Source organism: Planococcus citri, chromosome 3, assembly GCF_950023065.1.
Source record: "Planococcus citri chromosome 3, ihPlaCitr1.1, whole genome shotgun sequence".
Lineage (NCBI taxonomy): Eukaryota > Metazoa > Arthropoda > Insecta > Hemiptera > Pseudococcidae > Planococcus > Planococcus citri.
Window position 1 is genome coordinate 18,079,398 of NC_088679.1, and position 20,863 is coordinate 18,100,260.

At 35.3% G+C, this 20,863-nt stretch overlaps 1 protein-coding gene across 3 annotated transcripts in view; it reads left to right on the forward strand.

Annotated features, from left to right (window-relative positions):
• LOC135841476 (transcriptional coactivator yorkie-like) overlaps window positions 1–20,863 on the forward strand; it is an 80,528-nt gene that overhangs the window by 42,836 nt on the left and 16,829 nt on the right. For 2 of the 3 annotated variants that reach the window (XM_065358447.1, XM_065358448.1), the window contains exon 3: window positions 14,079–14,288. The exons of the other annotated variant lie outside the window; for it this stretch is intronic. In XM_065358447.1, the coding sequence (XP_065214519.1) occupies window positions 14,079–14,288 (210 nt within the window). The remainder of the gene's footprint in view (window positions 1–14,078; window positions 14,289–20,863) is intronic. 3 annotated transcript variants of the gene reach the window in all.

Consider the following 20,863-nt stretch of genomic DNA (forward strand, 5'->3'; position numbering starts at 1 on the left):
GTTGAAATTCGGACTCAGAATTCCCAACAGCCTTATAAACGATTTGTCACACGATAATGTCCGTTATTTTCACTTCCTGTCAAAATTTCGCTCCCCAACACTTTTTGGAATAGGGCCAATCATTTCATGTTTTTTTCCCAACCCCAAATTTCGATCTCGGACAAATAAGAAATGGTACAACGACAGTCGAATACAATTGATAAAATCAATTTTCGAGATGAGACTCCCCCTCTCCTCAATGATCTTTTGGAGGAGATATTCCTGGAAAAAAAATATTACTGTTTTGAATACTTTAGAACTTGAAACAGTTTTTTTTTTTCGAATGTTCTATTGCAAGGAGTTACAAATTGCCAAATTCGAAAATGTCACCAGGAAAGGTGCCACTTACTAAACTTTTTCTCATGAGGGGAGGGGGGTGTTGCAATTTTTTTCAATTTTGCATATCAGTTAGAAATAATACCTATGCTAAAATCTGTCTTCAACATAGACTTGATCTAATTTCACAATTTTTTTGGTGTTGATGAGAAATGGTCAAAAATGACATGTTATCTAACACTGAACACCCCCCCCCATTTCGATGAGCCCTCACAAAAAATTAGCCAAAATGTGGAACTTTTTTTTGATTTCCTGGAAAAATTTTCAGGGAAAAGTTCGGGAATATTAAAATGTATACTCTACTGTGCATATATTCATTTTTTTTAAAATTCTCCCAGATTGAAATATTTACAGGGTTCAGATCTAAAATAAAATCTGTACCACAAAAAGAACAAAATAGTCGATAAATACCTCGAAAAAATCACTTCTTTTACGAGCATGATTAACCCAGCGAAACCGTTTTTAGTATGTACTTGTGAAGTGAATTGTCACGATAAGCAAATGACAACCGGATGCGTGAAAACAGCTGATTAGTTACAGCATAATAAACACACTTTGATACAATGCGAAAGATTAAATCAATCTCGACGAACTAAGTTGATAACATTGTCAAGAAATACAAATCCAATCTACCAACGTTGGCAAATTTTTTTCCCATTAAGTTACCTATATTTAGCACGACTGTACTTCGCATCAGGCACAAAGGCACCTACAGGTAGAAAAAAATTCCATTTCACGCCTACAGTTCCACAATACTGTAGATACATTATTCGTTTTTCTTTTTTTCTCACATGAATATAAAAAAATTCAGGACTATTTTGACCAAAAAAAAAAAAGGGCCAAATATTGTTCGGTTTTTTCCACTTTCTAACATCGATCGATACAACTACCCGATGGTTTTGGCTTTATCTGTAGGTCTAGGGGTAGGTATTGTTAAAAAGTCATTGTTGTTTACGCACCTGTAAGTCTGGTGGCCTTTTGAACGATGAGGAGATTTCTGTTTTCCAAACATAGAAACAGTGTTCGTGACGTATTACCATACGAACTAACGGAAGATTTTTTTTTGGTTATTTTCGCTTCTTTCTGTTATGCAGTCGAGTTACGTTTACGATAGTATACTACAAATACAAACACATGTGTAGAGTTGATGGTATACATACTACTATAAGGTTATTATTAGAAACCACGTATTACGAGATGAAGACGAAAAGTGAAGTGGCGCTAATGACAGTTAGCTTTTGAATATGTGTGCGAGTAAGTGTGTGATGGTGATGGCGAATGAGGTGCGTGTAAAACAAAACCCAGAGCGTATTTGTATTCTACATAGAATAGGTAAAAGGTACGATATACTGTAAGTAAGCTACAACAAAAGAATAATATGGAAAAAGATCGCGCTCTTCTTGATCCAATTCCAAGGTAAGCGAGTTGAGTTCAAAGTGGCGATGGTGGCGGGGCGTTGTCTATAAGTCTCTCTAGCTCAAGCAGCATTTCTTTTTCGTTCTCGTAGAATAAGAATATACAAGATAGGTATGTTCCAAGTCAACACAAATATATTTGTAGGATACATTACTATACTTATATGCACATTAACGATCGTATGTAATCTAGGCGCAGACTTACCAGATGAACCAAATAAAAAAAGACAAGCGATCGATTAATAGCGTATAAGAGCTAACTGAACGGAAATACCTCCTTAGCTTATGACCGACTGCGACTCACACAATCAGCGGCGCGGCGGTGTGATGATGTAACTGCGAAAATTTTACCCTATTTCAGGATAGCTAATAGGTTAAAGGTGATATGCCTGAGGTTGATGCTGTGAAATTTTAATGCATATACGATACGATCGTGTTAGATGGCTCGTTAATCATTCGATATAATTTCACGATTTATTTATATAGGTACTTATAGTCGTAGTATAGGTAGGTATCGAGCGTGTGTTTATAAATACACGAGAGTATAGGTAATGTGCTCTTCGAGTATGGGTATATTATAATATGTGTGTCCCGTGAAGTAGCACTAGCAGCCGCGCTAATGGCGAATGCGGCCGAACATATCGAAGTGAAATTAATTGCGATTTTTATTACCTGAAAGTCGGAATCGCCAACTTCGCTCCAATTAGTTCGCATATAGTGGTGATGTTAGATACGCGTAAGAAAGCTGTGGTGTCACAATGGATGTTTCGAGTTTGAAAATCACTTTTGAAAGTCTGATTGCTGCAAAGGTCAATTTTGTAGTGCAGCTTTTTCCAATCTGTCTTGTGATATCTCATGATATGATTGATTGCTTGTAATAGAGGGACTCCAACTGACTGAAAAAATATTGGGTCAGATAGAGAGGAATTGAAAAAGAATCTAAAAATACTGCAACTGATGGAATCCCGATCCACGTGATGTCTGGTTCTGATTTGATCTTCCCAGATATGATCAAACAGGTTTCAAAACGGTCCGACAATGAGCAGAATAATCATAATAAATTATTAGATCAGTTTAATTGAGGAACGTAAAATCAGTTCGGCTCACGTCAGATGTGATCAATTTCCCAAACTGATCAAATATCCTATCTTTTTCATTTGAGAAATGAGAAAGTGATCGGATCATCAAGAAGGAACCAACACTTCATTGATAATCATTATAGTCGGGCAGCCCGCTTAAGAATCTATTGCACTCACTCCCCCTCATCGATCCTCCGGTACAACTTTTTTCATAAAGAGGGAGTCCTAAGGAACATTTCTAGCCCTTGTCCTCAAAAAAAAGTGGCCTACTTACAAAATGGCGGCCATTTTGATTGACAGGTCAGCCGAAATCGCAGATTTGGCGTTCAAACATAGGACTTGCACGACATTTTTTAAACCGTACAAAAGTAGATCAAAAGATCAGACAAAAATTTATCACCTGTCAAACTTTCAAGTGCTAAAGTGCCTTTTTCGATTTTTGGTGAATTTTTGATCAAAAGGCCAAAAATGAGGGAAAAAATCAAAATTTTACCAAATGGACCAAGAAAGTTGAAATTTGGGATACAGTCTATTTTCGACACGCCAAATTGATTGGAAACGGTTTTAAACCGTTTTGGGCAGTTCTGGAGCCTCCAGCAGATTTTTGAAACTCGAAATTCCCACAAAATCTCATCAAATGAAGTTAGAAAGCCGAAATTCATTCTGCAAACTAATTTCAATTTTCAATACGCTACGAAGTCGACTGCAGGTCACTGGTGGATTTCAAGTCGTTTTGGAGCCTCCAGTAGATTTTTGAAACCTGAAATTTCCCAAAATTCCATCAAATGGAGATGGAAAGCCGAAATTCATTCTGCAAACCAATTTCAATACGCTACGAAGTCGACTGCTGGTAGTTTTAAAATTGTTTTGGAGCCTCCAGCGATTTTTCGAAAGGTTGTATGGCGTTTTTTGGAAAACTGGAATTTCCAAAAAGCAGCTAGAAACTTCAAAACCATTTGAAACCACCATGTAGTCGACTTCATATCGTATTGAAATTAGTTTGCGAAGTAAATTTCAGCTTGCCAACTCCGTTTGATGAAATTTTGGAGAAATTCAAAGTTTCAAAAATCTGCTGGAGGCTCCAGTAATTTTCAAAAGGTCGCTGGAGGCTCCAAAATGACTTGAACCCACCTGCAGTCGACTTCGTAGCGTATTGAAATTAGTTCGGAGAATGAATTTCGACTTTCTATCTCCATTTGATGAAATTTTGGGAAATTTCGAGTTTCAAAAATCTGCTGGAGGCTCCAGCTCAAAACGTTTTGAAACAGTTTCCAATCGATTTGGCGTGTCGAAAACAGGGTATATCCCAAATTTCAGCTTTCTTGGTCAATTTGGTAACGTTTTGATTTTTCCCCTCATTTTTGGCCTCAATTTGATTTTCAAACATTCACCAAAAATCTAAGCACTTGAAATTTTGACAGGTGATAAATTTTGCCTGATCTTTCGATCTACCTTTGTACGGTTGAAAAAATTTCGTGCAAGTCGTATGTTCGAACGCAAAAAGTTGTCCCGGAGGATCGACCGGGGGGGGGTGCAATAGATCCTTATGCGGGCTCCCCGACTATTTAATTCACCAAGAATGCCAAATTACTAGATAATATTTTACCAAAATGTTACCAAAAGTGTATGGTGCTTGAAATTACTAAATCAATAGTAGATAGTTTACCCAGGGCTTTTTTCGGGAGGGGGAGCATGCGGTTGAAAAAATTTCAAAAATAAAGAAAAATTGCCACAAAAAGTAAAAAATGCATAAGCATGAAAAAATTTGAGAGAAAGAAAAAAAAATTTACAAAAAAAATTAATGCTTTTGAGCTGCGATTTTGTGGAAAACATAACTCTTTAGTTGGATAAATTTTGAAACAAAAAGAAAACTTTTAGGCAAGCAAGGCAACAATCAATTTTTTGGATGTTTTGACAAAAAAAGCACAAATTTCTTAGCAATCTTAGCAAAAATTACGTGCATTTGACCATTTTTTTATAAAAAAACCATAACTTCCTGAGAATTTTTAAGGAAAAACAAGCACAATTTTTTGTCAGCTCGTTAAAAATTAACACCTTCTGACAATTTTTGTAAAAACAAGATTTTTAGGGGAAATATTGGAAAGAACAAGACTGTTTGACAATTTTGGCAAAAGTTAGCCCTTTTTGAAAATTTAATTAAAATGGACATTTCTCGACTATTTTTCTAAAAATTCACCAGGCTGTCTAACAAAACTGCCTGATAAAAAATCATGACCTTTTTCACGACCTATTTTTCACATTTTTACCGCATGAAAATACCCCTCCCCCCTCTTCCGAAAAAATGACTCGAAACTGCGAAGAAATCGAACAGGGTTGCCATATTTTACAGCATCAAAAATTAGGTATTTTACTTTTTTCCATTTTTCTGATATTTGTTTTTCTTTCATTTTATGGGATTTTAAAAATATTTTTAAGAGTGTTTCGAGCAAAATTTATGACTTTCAAGGCCGTTAGACTCCCTGTTCACGCTTTTTGGCCTTCCCCCTCCAAAATTGACACTTTTTGACTTGGGCAAAGGCAGTGAGTAAGTTTGGCAAAAACCAGCTGACTTTTGTTTGCCAATTTTGGACAAAAAGAGGACTTTTTAAATAGATTATAGTCGAAAATTAATTCTTTTTGAATGTTTGGGGTGTGGAGGAGGTGCAAAAATTATGAGTTTTCAACTTTCGAGAATTAGTGTCCCCGAAAAAGTATTGACAAGTAAGGACCCGATTTTATCAAATATTACCAGCAATGCATCAAAAATTACCAGTCTCTTCCCAAAAATTACGAGTTATTTGCCAAAAATGATCAAATAATCAATCATTAACTGAAAATAAGTCAATCAATTTTTTTTTAAAACAAAAATTACTAAGTAACCAGTAGGTTAATTTACGAGTACCAGACAAATGAACAGAGAAGTGTGGCAAAATATCATAAAAATCATTTTTGAAAGTTTTACATAAATTTTAGCAACTCGTCAAATTTTTTCCAAGTTTTTTAATTTCAGACTTGGAGGTATACGTACCTATCTGGAAGACTACTCCAGTAAAATCTCAAAAATTGGTAATTTTCCCCACTTTTTAAAATTATGATACTTCCGCTTAATGTCAAGAATTCATAGGAATTTTTTTCAAGTTCTTGAGAGTTGGACAAAATATTTTAAAATCAAATATTAAAATTCGATCAAGTCTTCGAGAGCATAAAATTAATCGTATTTTTAGGAATCTTGACATGAAACGTCAAAAATTTATAGTTTTTTTCAAGGTTTTTATAACAATCTCACATGACATCAAAGAGCCTAAATTTTACAGGAAAATAATAATGCCAAGAATACGAACAATTTATTTCGACTTTTTCAAGAATTAGGGTCACACGAATCGACGTTTTGTAAATTTTTGCACTAATCCGTGGCTCAAAAACTATCCATTTTTCAAAAACACATCCCGAAAATTAGGAATAATTGATCGAAATAAGTTGTCAAAAAAATCAACTTTTTCAAAAAAAAAGTCTCCAAATAAACCATAGAATTGCTAGAATTACTAAAAATCATCCAAATCAAAGTCATTTGTACAGAATCGTTCCGAAAAAAAAAAAACTTTTCAAATTGGTAAAAAATAATTGAAAATAATATGTACAATATTCAAAAGCATCAATTTCCACTAATTTTGGAATTTTTCATTTCAAAGTTTCTTTCTTTCAGAATTTTGAAATTTTTTTTTCAATTCTTTTGAAAGAGCAGGTGAAAAATTCCCAACCGGTTTCAATCAGACGAGCTTCCATAGAAGAGGCACAATTTCTGAATTTATGCACCACCAGAAATCATTTTCCAATAAGATTTCTGAGACTCTTCTTGACAAATAAAACTGCAGGTTCCATGTAATTTAAGGAGCTTTCAGTGTCCTATTCGTCTTCGATATTTGTTTTCATTTCTTAACCGATGACCATAATTTTTGACCATTCCGAAAGTATTTGCATAGAAAGAATAAGTTTGTAGTCATTTTTAAATGGGAATAAACTTGAGGGAAAATTCAATCTTCAGTTTGTTATCTTTAGCTATGGTTTGGAAAATTGCCAACTATCTGCATTCGAGACAGAATTTTGCGATTGAAAATGTGATTTTGATTTTTTTTAAATCTTATCTTCCGTACCAGTCAATGTTTTCCCTACAGCTCAAAAAGTCCAAAAAAAAAAAAAAAAAAAAAAAATGGAAAAATTACAAAATTGCCCAACCACTTCTCTACTCTTTCCTTCTCCTTTTACATTTACATCTAATACGTTCACATCTGAAACAATTTACTCGTAAGTAGAATTAATTAAAAAGAGAAGAAAAAATGAACTACACGAACACGTATTCGTATAAATCACTCGACATTCGCTTACATAATTTGTCCTTCTGGGATTTCGCTTTTCGTACACTATACGAATGTGTAGTACAAGATTTTAGTAACGTTGTCACTCGTGCAACTTACGGAACATCTTCAAATACAATATACTACACCCGGATCGGAAGCGGTTCGTGGCATCGAGTAAAATAATTAATTCGTCCGTCCGCGTCCGTACGTAATTAAAAACCCCTTACACGTGTATCAAGTGTACATCTTAGTGTAGTATATGGACATGTGAGGTACCTGAAATTGCATGTACCTATGTACTTGTAGTTGCATGAAGCATGGTGCATAAATGATAATCTGACCGCAACCGTAGTACATACGAGTACGTATTGGCTGAAGCGAAATTGCATTTAGATTCGCTGAAGTGAAGCTGTGTGCTGTGATGATGAAGGGGAAAAAACGGCCTGCTGGCACGACTTTTTATTCACACGCAATATTTTAATGACCTAAGAACCCGAGCGAAAAACTTTCTCCAGTGTAAACCGCCACCGTTGTCTTAATACCCATACATTATCGCGAAAATCGTACACTGTTCAGATGTACGTACGAGTATGTCTATGTATGTACCTACGTGTATGTATGTATGTATGGTTGGGTATATAAAATTGAAAACGTAGGTACGTAAATTTTTATGGTCAGCATTAATGTCACTCATTTCCGGCAAAATCCTTCAATGTAAATAGAATTTAAATAACATGTAAACGTTTGTAATACAAATATATACAAAATATATTTGTAGTTGCTAATTTTAGCAACTGTAGGTATACGTACCTACTTGAACTCACATACGTGTAAATTACCTATAACGGTAGATTTTGAACCATCGCCGAGTATTATAGTCCAACATGATACGTTATTGTCAAATCAGGTTGCTAAATAGGTTGCAAATTTTCCATTTGTAATGAATGAAAGGCAAATTAGTGGTACCTTAATCTCTCAAAGCCACCGATTACCTTTTTCCCAAGCGAAATGGAAACATCATTTAATGCTATATTGATCATTCGTAATTAACATAACCGTTAGACGTGTTCCATAAGTCAATTAGAGTCATTGCAAGTCAAATTGCCGAGCTTTCTGCTCTTGTGATCGGCGAATCTCGATGAAAGATGACGAATGGCACAAATCGCAGTTCTCAGGTACATTTGCAGGGAGATAGGGGTGCTCAAAGTTTTGAGGAAAATACTTGTAAGAATATTGGAAGGGTTGAGCGAGGGTAACTTAAAAATTACAAATTTTTGAAACTTTTGCTACTTTATGGATTTGCAGAAGAGCTATTTTAAAATTGTTTTGAAAGCATTTTTCATGTATTCACCCTTCGCATTAGTTTTTACATACGTAATATTCTATAAAAAAAAAAAAAAAAAAAAAAAAAAAAAAACGAGAGAAGTTTTACAAAAGTTTACTTTTAACAGTCCTATTAAGGGTTTCATCAAACTAGAAAATATCGGAAATTTATTCTGGTAAGCCCCACTTTTTAATTCAAAAAAGTTGTCAAACTACACAAGAATCTCCAAGATTGACCAAATGTTAATTAAAAATATGTATCATTACTAGATACGGTATCGAAAAACATCCAGCAAAATGAACTGTAGGAAAAGTTCAAAATTTCATGAAAAATTCTCAGCGAAAACGATTCAAATTGAATTAATCCAGGTTTTTTAAAATATGTTTTTAATTTATGGAATTGGACTGTATCAAGGTAAATCAACCAGTTGTGAGCACTCGTTCATTTCCTAACACTCTGAAAAGTGAACTGGCAACACTGATTCCATCAAATAATCAAATGAGATTCAATTTGAATTAGACAACCTGCTTCAAATTGCATACATTGGTAGAGGTACCTAATTAGTTCAGAAAAAGCGCCAAAATTATGGACTTGATTTTTTTCTATCAATTGAATACATCATTTTGAATTTCGAGTTCTTCTTGAAGCATTTCGATAAAGTTACCTCACTTTTGAATGCATTTTCACAGAATCTCGATTCGATTATTTTTAGTGGTTTGGGAAACGTTTCATTATTTTGAAGATTTTAAGATGCTGATAACTGATAAAGTGAATTTTTGCGATTTCAAGTCGTTTTCTAACGATGAGTATAATGCATTTTTTAACATTCCTTATGAATTTTTTCGGTTAGCTTATTGAGTAAATTTCAAGCAATATTTTGAAAGATTTCCAACTTTGAACAAACTTCATGGTTACTGTTGGAGAATTTCACGTTGATTTTCCAACATTCTGCAAGAGTACATTTGGGTCATTCCACGTCAATTCAACCAAGAAGTGGTTGGGGGGGGGTCGGCGATTTTTTTGCAATTTTTTCTGTGAAAAGATCTTCCGAAGGGATAACCAATGGTGCAAACAGCAGCCCTCTAGACCTCGTTTAAAGGCTGCTAGGGGGTGTCAAAGTTTTCAGTGAACTTGAAATATCATCCATCTCAGCAGCGGATTACTCGATAACCGTGATACCTACCAAAATAGAACTTTTTCCAATAGTTAAGGGCTTTGAAAGGCTTTTTCGTGATATCATAAAAATCAGTGTTGTCACTTTTTTTGTACGAAAAATTAGCTCAAAAAGTTTCAAAACGTAGTTTTCATATCGTTCCGACTCTCAAAAATTCTGAAAAAAATATATTATGGACAACTTTTCATGCTGAACAACATACTTATTGTTATATTCCTCAAGTTTTGATTAAATAAAAATTCGAAATTTATAGTTTTCAAAATTTAATGTGATAATTTCAAGAAATAAATTTACAAAATTTTGGATTAAAAATAAGAAATTCTAATTGTAAGTAAGTATAAAAAAATTCTAAAATTTACCGTTAAAATTATAAATCGTTATCTACACAGATATAAGAATTGAAATTAAGTTTTAGGCGAAGTAAAAAATACTTAATTAAGGTGCACCGGGGGAAGTTGGAATTCGGGGTAAGTTAGAAAACTTGCTCTAGCGCCTAGAGGTTTATATCTGGCGAAGTGCCACTAAAGGTGACTTGAGGGTACTACCCCTACTTCATCACGGCATAAAAATTTTCGCGATTCAGTTTCATTTTAGATGTCTTTGGTTCAATTGTATTTTGTTGTTGTTTTGAACTTATTTTGAATTTGGTCTAAAATACAGACTTTCTATATCTTAGTTTTTCGCATATAGCGGACGAACCGTGCGTCCTAGTGAAAATCTGATGAGAGTGATCTCAAAGAGAATTAAATTTTCTACAATTTTGTTTTTGTGCAATTTTTCTAGGACGCTCGGTTTGTGATCTACGCCTCTGCAAAGTTTAGCCTGTTCTGACTTCCCCCAATTGGGGTAAGTCAGGACAGTTTATATTTTATTCCACTGAGCGAAAGCTACTGCGTCAATCGCGCTCAAATTTATACCATAGGTTAAGAACCCTTATGGAAACCTACATAATAAATTTGATCCATATTGGTTCATTAGAAGGGGAGTAACAGCAGGTCAAAGTTGAAATTGGGAAAAATCATTCTGACTTGCCCCGGTGCACCTTAACTAAGACTTGAATAAAATGAATAAAACTCCAAAAGGAGACTTACTAAGTAAATTGGAATAATTTGTAGAATAAAATATACAGGAAAAGCTGGAAATCTCAAGTGCCACTGGATTCGCGAATCGAAATTCTCAAATGATATTGCGGAAGTAAAAATTATAAAATGCGCGATTCAAAGAACGTTAATAATTTGAGAATGAAAATTATTTCAATTAAATGATTCGCGAATTAATTCAGCGATTAAAATCTTCAAAAACGACTCAGAAATTATTGAACAAAAATAAATAAAACTGTGAACTCGACAATTGACAAAAATTGTAAACTCGACGAATGACAAAAATTCAGTAACGAACTTTTAAAATACAAAATAGGCAGTTGAGAAACGAACTGTAATATAGAACTCGAAGTATCTATTAGAAGATCCGAAAAACAACTGAGGATTTGCGAACTCACCCTAATTGTATTTATAACAAAAATTGGTTCGATTTTGAGAGGGAGGATTTGAAGTCGGCAAATTGGTTAGACAGTTGGTTAAATTTATTTTGGGAAAGAATCAAAAAGGGATGCGCGATTTTGAAATGCGGGTGACATTTATGAGCTCATAAAATTGCAATTTGGAGGGTACGTGTGCGCAACAATTGAAAAAGGGTTCAATACTGAATAATTACTAATTAGTAAGTAATAAATAAGTCGTAAATGTTGTGTCAAATGTTTGAATGTACTTGTGGTTAATTTTTAAATGGGTTTAGTACAAATTGTTGCAAGTGTCATCATTTCATGATGAGAAATATCAAAGTTATTCAAATCTCGGTTTTTACTATATTGAAAATGGTTGTGAGCGCGAGCTGAAAACGTGAGCCCGGAACCATAAAGATTTCAAATTTGACTTTTATGAGCTCCGATTATCGTGTGAATTGGGGGTCCGAATTATCGTGTGAATCGGGGGTGGCTGTGGGAATCAAAGAGCCCACAGCTATGAAATTTTATCGTTTATTAATTGACCCGAAAACCGTGGGTAAGTGTCTTGATTTTAATTTACAACGTTTAATGAGTTTTGATGGCGTGAGTAAATATTTTGATTTAGAATGTAAATTGAATTAGGGGATGAATTGAACCAATTATATGCGATTAAAGTTAAGTTAGCTGATGAAATCTAGCCAGAATATTACATTATTAAAAAATTGTGATGGCATTATGTTGTAATGTCGATTTAACAAAATTGAAAGTTTTGAGAAAAATGCGATTTTTGATTTGAAATGTGGAAAAAAGTTTTGACCGGTGAAGTTGACCCATTTGACCCCTATTTTTACGTATCCTTTGAAAAAGTTAAAAAACCCCCTTCACTCAATGAAATAAACTCATCACAAATTAATCAAAATTTGAAAAAATTCAATTTTCAATTTCAAACATCAAAAAAAGTTTAAATCTATTCAGTTGTCTTATTTTGAACTCATTCTGACGTATTTCAAGAAAAAGTTGATGAAAATCACACTCATAGCAAAAAAATTAAAATTCTTTCATTTTTTGAATTTTGATTTTTTTGTGATGAGTTCATTTCATCGAGTGAAAGGGTTTTTTCAACTTTTTCAACAGATACACGTAAAAATAGAGGTCAAATTGGCCAACTTCACCAATCAAAACTTTTTTTCAAGTTTCAAATCAAAATATCGAATTTTTTCTCAAACTTTCAATTTTCTAAAATCGACTTTATGACGTAATGCCAACCAAAATTTTTAATATGTTGTTCAGCATGAAAAGTTATCCATAATAATATTTTTTCAGAATTTTTAAGAGTCCGAACGATATGAAAACTGCGTTTTGAAACTTTTCAAGCTAATTTTTCGCACAAAAAAAGTGGCAACAGTGATTTTTATGATATCACCAAAAAGCTTTTCAAAATTCCTAACTATTGGGAAAAGTTCCATTTTGGTAGGTATCGCGGTTATCGAGTTATCTACTGCTGAAATGGATGCGATATTTTTCAAGTTCACTGAAAACTTTGATACCCCCTAGCAGCCTTTAAGAAAGGGCTAGAGGGCTGTGATTTGCGCCGTTGGTCATCCCTTCGGAAGGTCTTTCCACAGAAAAAATTTCAAAAAAATCGCCGATCCCCCTACCATTCCTTGGCTGAATTGACGTGGAACTAACCCATTTTCGAAGTAATTTTTTTTAGGTATTTTGAGCATAGGCTGAATTTGATTCCAAGCAAGGTAATGCAAGAAATTAGACGAAAAAAACAAAAAGGAAATATTGTAAAAAAATTATTTGCTCGAATTTTCATTACATACTTCTTATGTTCTGATTTCAGTAATCGATTTGCCATTTGTTTGTCCACGTTTGTTCAATTTATTCCCTTTGTTATTCGATAAGGGTGATAAGGTAGATGTTGTATCTCATCAATGGAAATTTCAAAACTGTAAAAAAATTACAGGACTCTTCCTTTTGGCCCAAACTACTCTCTATAACCCTGCAAGTATTGGCACGTTTATTTTGTCGTATCCCATTCTATCCAGAGAGTGATAGTTTCGACGAACTGTAATTAATTATGACAATTTTTTTCATCATCGTGATTCAGCTCACGATGACGCGCAATAAAATATATACATAATATAAGCCTATACGTATGTAACTAAAAAAAAAACATGAGTTGGTAATTTTCTACGGAAAAAAAATTTGCAATCATTTTCCTTTCCTTTGTACCTACTATTTCCGTCCTTTATGATGGTGATTCACGACTGGAGTAAAAAATCAGTTTAAATTCAATTTACTCGAATTGATATTACGTCGATATTATGATGATATAATCAACAATAACGTAATTTTGCGGATGATACGTAAAATTGATGGGAAGAACATAATACCCACGTATAATATATGTACTGCAAACAGACATTGCGTTTTTGGGTGATTTTTCCCAATTTTCAATTCCAAGTTGCAGAAAAATTCGATGATTTATGCACTATAATTATCATTATACGTCATAAATATTCGTATGGGTGATGATGTGTCGTTCTACTTGAGCAAGTAAGCATAATATGATTGTGAGATGAGGATTTTCCTAGAAGTTTTTTTTTCCCCCATCAACAACTCTGTCGCCTGTTGTCACAATCGATGATCTCTAACTGTACAAAATCAAACTCTTCATCCGCTATCCACGAATATAACTCGATTGTAAAATACCATTTTCACTGGTGAAATTTTTTACCCCTGCGTAAAAAATCATAGCATGTTGTACCTGTGTAGAAAAAAAAAATTCACATAAATACGGTGCGATAATGTTATAATGTTGAAATGGTGTTTTATGGTAACAGGCGGTGGTAATAATGCTGGCATCAAGTTAGTGTCATCGAATAGTGGAGCTGGAAGCGGCACAGGCAGCAGTGGCACATTAAGTCCTGTCGGAAGCGAACCGGCAATAGGCCCATTGCCCGATGGTTGGGAACAATCGAATACGGATGAGGGCGAAGTGTACTTCATAAATCATTTAACTCGAACCACTTCTTGGTTCGATCCTAGAATACGTAAGTTGTTCAGTAACTATTTTCATTTTCCCACAAATTTTCCATCAAACGTCTTCGAAAACTTTATCGTAGTAGCTTATGCCCTCTCAAGTAGGTCTTGTCTTTGAAGTATCAAACGATCTCTTCTCTCGTGTTTTGGTTTCTTTTTAGCTTTTTTCTTGATTCATCTTTCGCTTGTTTGCTGCTTTTTTTTTTTTGTTATTGAGGTGACTGGTTTAGTTGGCTTTTGCGCGAGTGTGTGTTGTATGATTGGTTCCTTATTATTGATGGCGGGTTCTCTTTTGCGAATTTCATTCTTGTCTATCTCGACAAAAGAACCGGAAGGAAAACATCCGTGTTCGTTCGAAATATCGAATGATGAAAAAAGCTGCCTTCTCAGATGCTTCGCTTCGGCATTATCATTTAAATTAGAGTTCATCGTTGGTGATAAGATATAATTTAGATAAATTATATCGATATTTATCATCTTCGTAATCAGAAAATACGTTGTCATTCTAAATTGGCAACAGACAAAACTGAAATTTAACGTGGGGAAAAAAATCAGATGACCTGATGATTCGGTATAAGCGGTTAAAAAATCAGTCAAATTCATTGATTCTTCGGAGAATTTTTTTTTGCAATTTTCATCGTGTTTATTTCTCTGAATTTTCCAGTTCTGCCAATAATTCACATTCAGTTTCAGTAGTATTTTACTAATACAAAATTCAGAAAATATTTTTCATTTCCAACTCAAAAGACGATGAAGGCGAAGCTCAACCCCATAGCAAAATGTCTCGAATATTCAGTGCACAAAATCAGAATGAAGAAGTGGAAAGACAGATAATTCTGAGTATGAGTGTTCAATACTTTCATCAAATTAAACTATGAGTTGCCTGATGCAGTAGATGTAATAGAGTTCACAAAGCTCACATAAAATAGGGTGGAAAGGAGAGAGTATCTAGAGAATTTTCTTTAATTCATCATTTGTTGAAACAACCTGTCTTCTAAAAAAGTTCAAGAATATAATTTTACGTTTGTTGGAAATTTACATTTGAACACAAGAATGAGAAGGAAAATGAAACTGACTGGATGTATTTGTTGTAAAGGAGGTAACAAGAAATGCTAGGTCAAAAAATATTCTATTTTTCTTTTTTAATTAAAAAAATTAAAAATATCTGACATTTTTTGAAACTGTTCACCTCACCATGAAATTCAAGCCTATCAGATGGTGAAAAATAATAATCATTTGTTTTACTCTCGCATATCATAAGTTCATAACTACGCGCCTCTGAAACAAAGCTACCAACCTATTACACCATTAATTCGACAGTTTGTTCGGAATTAAAAACTAAAAAAAAATTCTCAAATATAATTTCTTAAAAAATGTTGAATCGAGGAAATATTTTTTGCTTGAAAATAGGAACTCGATTATAAATGATCATTGATAGAACTCTTGAAAGGATTTTTTTCGAATTTTCAAAAACTCGATAAAATGGTATAATTTTAGCAATATGATTCCCAAAAATTGTGTGCTCCTAGTTTATCAAAAATTGTTCCCAATTTACCAAACATCGTCGATAATTGACTGAAAATGATGTAATAATTTGGTAAAGATGACCAAAAGTTCTCTAAACATTCCTGAGTAATTTCCCAAAAATCATCAGAGGTTGAGAATAAAATGCCAAAGGGGTTCTTAAGGTGTTTTTACTACGACTTTCCAAAGCAAAGGAGAAATACAGCTTATACAGTCAATCATCATGAGTAGAGCTGGGATTTTTATGCTTTGCATAATTTTCAATGGACTAGAAAAAATGCATATTTTTGATAAGCTCTCCAAGAATCATAAAATTTCCTGACGAATGAACCATAATTTTTCATATTTTCTCTATTTCAGACCAAATTGCATATTTTAGCATATTTCAGGAGCAAAACCTGCATATTTGTGAATATTCGAGCATTCTCTGGTATTTTTTTTCATATTTACGAAAACTTTGCAAAAATTTAGATTTTTAAGACTTTTTTTGTTCAAAAAATCGCAACACTGCTAAAATGTCATCAAGAAAATTTTTCCCGAAATAATTTATGAATTTTATGAATGACTTGTTCTGCCTATTTTTAAAAACGAAAAATATGTTTTTTGATTACTGGGTTCATTTTGATTTGAATTAAGGGTTTTCATGATTGTTTTTTAGCTTGAAAAATCCTTTTCAGGAATACGTTACTCGAACTGAAATTTTTGCATATTTATTGCATATTTTGGGTGAAAAAATTGCACAAAATATTGCATATTTTCATCATTTATTTCAGCAGCAAAAAAAATCCTTGCTTTAATCATGATTCATGAGGAATTGAGGAACACTCACAAAATCTGTTTTATTGGTGTCCTAGAAGTTCATTTTCATCAGTTTTACGCATGCCTGTCTGATGTATTATTTCTTCATAGTCGTTTTCTTTATTTAATCGAAGAAGTGAGTCATTTCAGCCGAAGGCATTTCAACGAATTAGCTCAAATTTGATATTTGGGCTTATTGGTTTGGCACTGGATTGAGCAGTTTTAAGTGGGAATGACCTGCGGAGTTTCCTAACATTAAAAATATCCAAAAAAAGTATATTTTTAAATATTTTCAAATAGCTTTTGATTTTGTGTCATTGCTGGAGCTTCCTTAAATTGATCAGAGAGACTGTAATTCCGCAAGTTCATCCTCAGGGTTCCTTCAATCCTTTCTCGCCCTTTCACTGCTTGAAAAAAATGGATGTTCTCGCCTCTTTTCAACGGTCTTCGATTCGGTGCCATCGCTGTAGCCTTCCCAAATTAATCTAAGAGACTGGAATTTGACACGAACATTTGCAGGGTTTGCATCATCTCTGCAGCTTCCTCAAATTGATCCAGGAGGTTGAAAATTGTGGTGCACATCGTTAAGGTGTCCAAGATGAGGGTTTTCGATTTTTCAACTTTCTTTCTATCCATTTAAGTACAGCTGCTAAATGCCATTCTCGAGCTTTTTCCAACGGTTGTTGATTTTGTACCATCACTGGAGCCTCCTCAAATTGACCTCGTCGTCGTCGTAGTCGCGCTCCTTTACAGGAGATAGCGTATATGTCCATCTATATTAGCCGGTATCTAGCGTATCTAATTGTTTCTTTCAGGGTCTTGCAGGGGGAGTTGGCCGGTGAGTTTGTTGTTAACAGTTCCGATCGTTTCCTCCCTCTCGTCGATCTTCCTTGGATTTTCCCCTGTACCGCTAGCATGAAAATACCGTTTTCTCGTATTTTATGAGCTAAATACTTTAGCTTTCTGTTTTTGATGTCTTCAACTACGACTTTCCGCTCCTCTCCTATTCTTGCTAGTACTTCCTTGTTGGTAACGAAGTCCTTCCATGAGATCCGTAGTAGCCTTCGATAGCACCACATCTCAAAAGCGGATACTTTCTTCTCGCATTCTGCACTCATGGTCCATGTTTCGCAGGAATACTTCAGAACGGTCCATACGTAGCATCGCATAATTCTCTTCCTCAGATCAATACTCATCGTTCGATTTCCCAGCACATTGGCAAGGTTGTTGAAAGCAGTCTTTGCCATTCCAATCCGTGATTTGATTTCTTTATGATCTCTAGCATCGTTGTTTATCAGTGCTCCAAGGTACCTGAATTGCTTTACATTTTCAATTTCTTGTGATCCGATGTTGATTTTGACCTCTTTATCATCTCCTTTCGTAAATCTCATCACCTTGGTCTTGCCTGCATTTATTTTCATTCCATATTTTAATCCAGCACTGTTGATTTGGTTGATCATTTTCTGCATCTGCGCCTCTGTCTCAGCAAGGATCACTTTGTCGTCTGCATAACTTATTTCATTTATTCTCTTGCCATTGATCTTGAATCCCATTCGTTCGATTCGCGCTTCTCTCATTATTTCTTCTGCGTACACGTTGAACAACCTGGGTGAGAGGGGGCATCCTTGCCTCACACCTCTCTTTATTCCACATCCGTTCTCCGAGTACTCAGTTCCAATCTTGATGTTAGCGCTTTGCTCCCAGTACAGGTTCTTGATTATTTGCAGGTCTTTGTTATCGATATTGTATTTTTCCAGGATCTCCAACATCTTCTCATGGTTGACACGATCAAATGCTTTTTCATAATCGACGAAGCAAGCAATGATTTCCCTATTTGCATTCAGTGCTCTTTGAATGATCACTTTCAGCAGGGCAATTGCATCTCTCGTCCCTTTTTTTGCTACAAAGCCATATTGTGTTTCACTTAGATTTTCATCTATCTTCTTTTCAATTCTGGCATTTATGATGGAGAGTAGTAGCTTCAGTGCGTGGCTCATCAGTGCGATGGTTCTATATTCAGAGCATTTTTGCGAGTTGTTCTTTTTTGGTATTGGTACAAAATTTACTGCTTTGAAGTCCTTAGGCAGAGTGCCTTCATCGTATATTTTGTTTATTATCTTCAGCAGCTCCTTTTCATACTCTGGTGTTAAATGTTTGATCAAGTCTGCTGGTATGAGATCTTCTCCCACTGCTTTGTGGTTTCTGGCTCGCTTCACAGCATTCCTCAGCTCCCACATTTCAATTTGTGGTGCCTCTTCTGTGGATGAAACTGCAAATTGAGCCGGACGTGTATCATCTCCATACAGTTCTTGTATATAGCTGATCCAGACCTCTTCAGTTTCTTGATTGGTAACACAGTACTTTCCGTCTTTTCCTCGCATATATGCTATTCCACTTCTCCTTTTCTTGTGGGTGGCCATCATCTGCTTCACTTTGGTATGCATTTCTCTAGAGTTGTGCCTTTTCTCCAGATCTTCTATTTCTTGACACTTCTCCTCATACCACTTGTTTTTGGCCATTCTGCACATTCCCATGATCTGATTATTTATCACTGTGTATTCATTACTTGGTCTGTTTGCTTGTCTTCGTTCTTCCATCAGATCCAGTATCTCTTGAGTCATCCATGGTTTGTGTTTTCTTCTTCCTTTGAATGGAATAGACTTTTCTGCTGCTGTTTTAACCTTTCGCTTCCATGTTTGCCACTTTTCCTCGATACCTTGTTCTTCTTCCAACCTGTCTTCCTTTTGCTTTTCCAGTTCTTCTTGGAATTTCTTTTGAACTTCTTTTGATTTGATTTTTGCAATGTCAAGTTGTTGGTATCGTTCTTTGCTCTTCTTCTGGCTCTTCAAGACTAGCTGGCATTTTGCAGCCAGTAGTTTGTGGTCAGAGTTGCAGTCAGCACCAGGATATGTGTGACAGTTCTTCACTGTGTTCCTGAATCTTCTTTTTACAAGTATATAGTCTATCTGGTTTCTGACTCTATCTCCAGGACTGACCCATGTGTATAATCTTCTTTCATGCTGCTTGAACCAGGTATTGCATATTACTAGATCGTGTCTTTCAGCAAACTCTACGAGCATTTCACCTCTTTCATTCTGCTCTCCAAGTGCGTATCTCCCTGCAACTTGGCTGCCATGATCCTTCCCAACTTTGGCATTGAAGTCTCCCATCAAAAACACAACATCATTGTTTTTTGAGCATCTCATCACTTCTTCTAGGTCGTTGTAGAAGTTGTTGATTTCTGCTGTACTGCTTTCCGCTGTTGGCGCATAAACTTGAATTATCACCATTGGTTTTGACTTGACCTCCAATCTCACGAGTAGTATCCTCTCTGATTTTGGAATTATGGCACTGATTTTATCGCTGATTCTGGTATTTATTAATATACCCACACCTTGTTCGTGTGTGTCTTTCCCAGCGAAGATCATTTCATAATTTTCATCTACCTGGTATCTACCGTTTCCAGTCCATCGGGTCTCACTTACTCCTAACACGTCGATTTGCAATCTCCTGGCTTCTTTAATTACACTAGCAAGTTGTCCAATTTTATACAAAGTTCGTACATTCCAGGTTGCGACGTTGATGTTGTTCCGCCTTGTTTTAACTCCGCGTATTCTTAGCACCCTATCCGGCTGCCTTGGCGGATGAGGATCAGCCTGACGGAGACTTAGGGCCGTTGCTAAATTGATGTCCATATAATTCTAGGGAAATATAATGGTGTTGGTTTCCCGTTGCCTTCCACCATGATTTTCTGTTGGGGTTTACTCCCTTAGCCGAATTTGCCAGTTTTTAGGCGCTGGTATTCGCCTACTCACTCTGAAGCTCTTGCGCTTCCCTGGGGCTGGAACGAGTGAGTTGTTGGTGTTCTGCAGCTCTTATGCATTCTTGTTTGTAATCCGGATTTATGTAGAGGCTTGGCCTTCGACTTGCCACTCCTCCCCGTCGTTCCACCAACTGGAGAATTCTGCTTTAGCCATGTTTATCGATTCCGAGTCCATCGAACAGCAACATGTTACCACTCCGCACGACGTGGACGCGCAGAATACCCCTGGTGTTGTCTTCGCCTTCTCATCTGTCCTGGGGGACTGGCTCCTCTTGATGATCCGAGCTACTACCTAGAGACTACCTCTAGCGACAACAACCTGTGCCCTCGCGGAGCCAAATTGACCTGGGAGGCTATAATTTGTCATTCATGTCTGGAGAGTGCTCAAGATATTTTTTTTGGGAGCTTCGAATTTTTAACCCCATTCTCACCTCTTTTCTC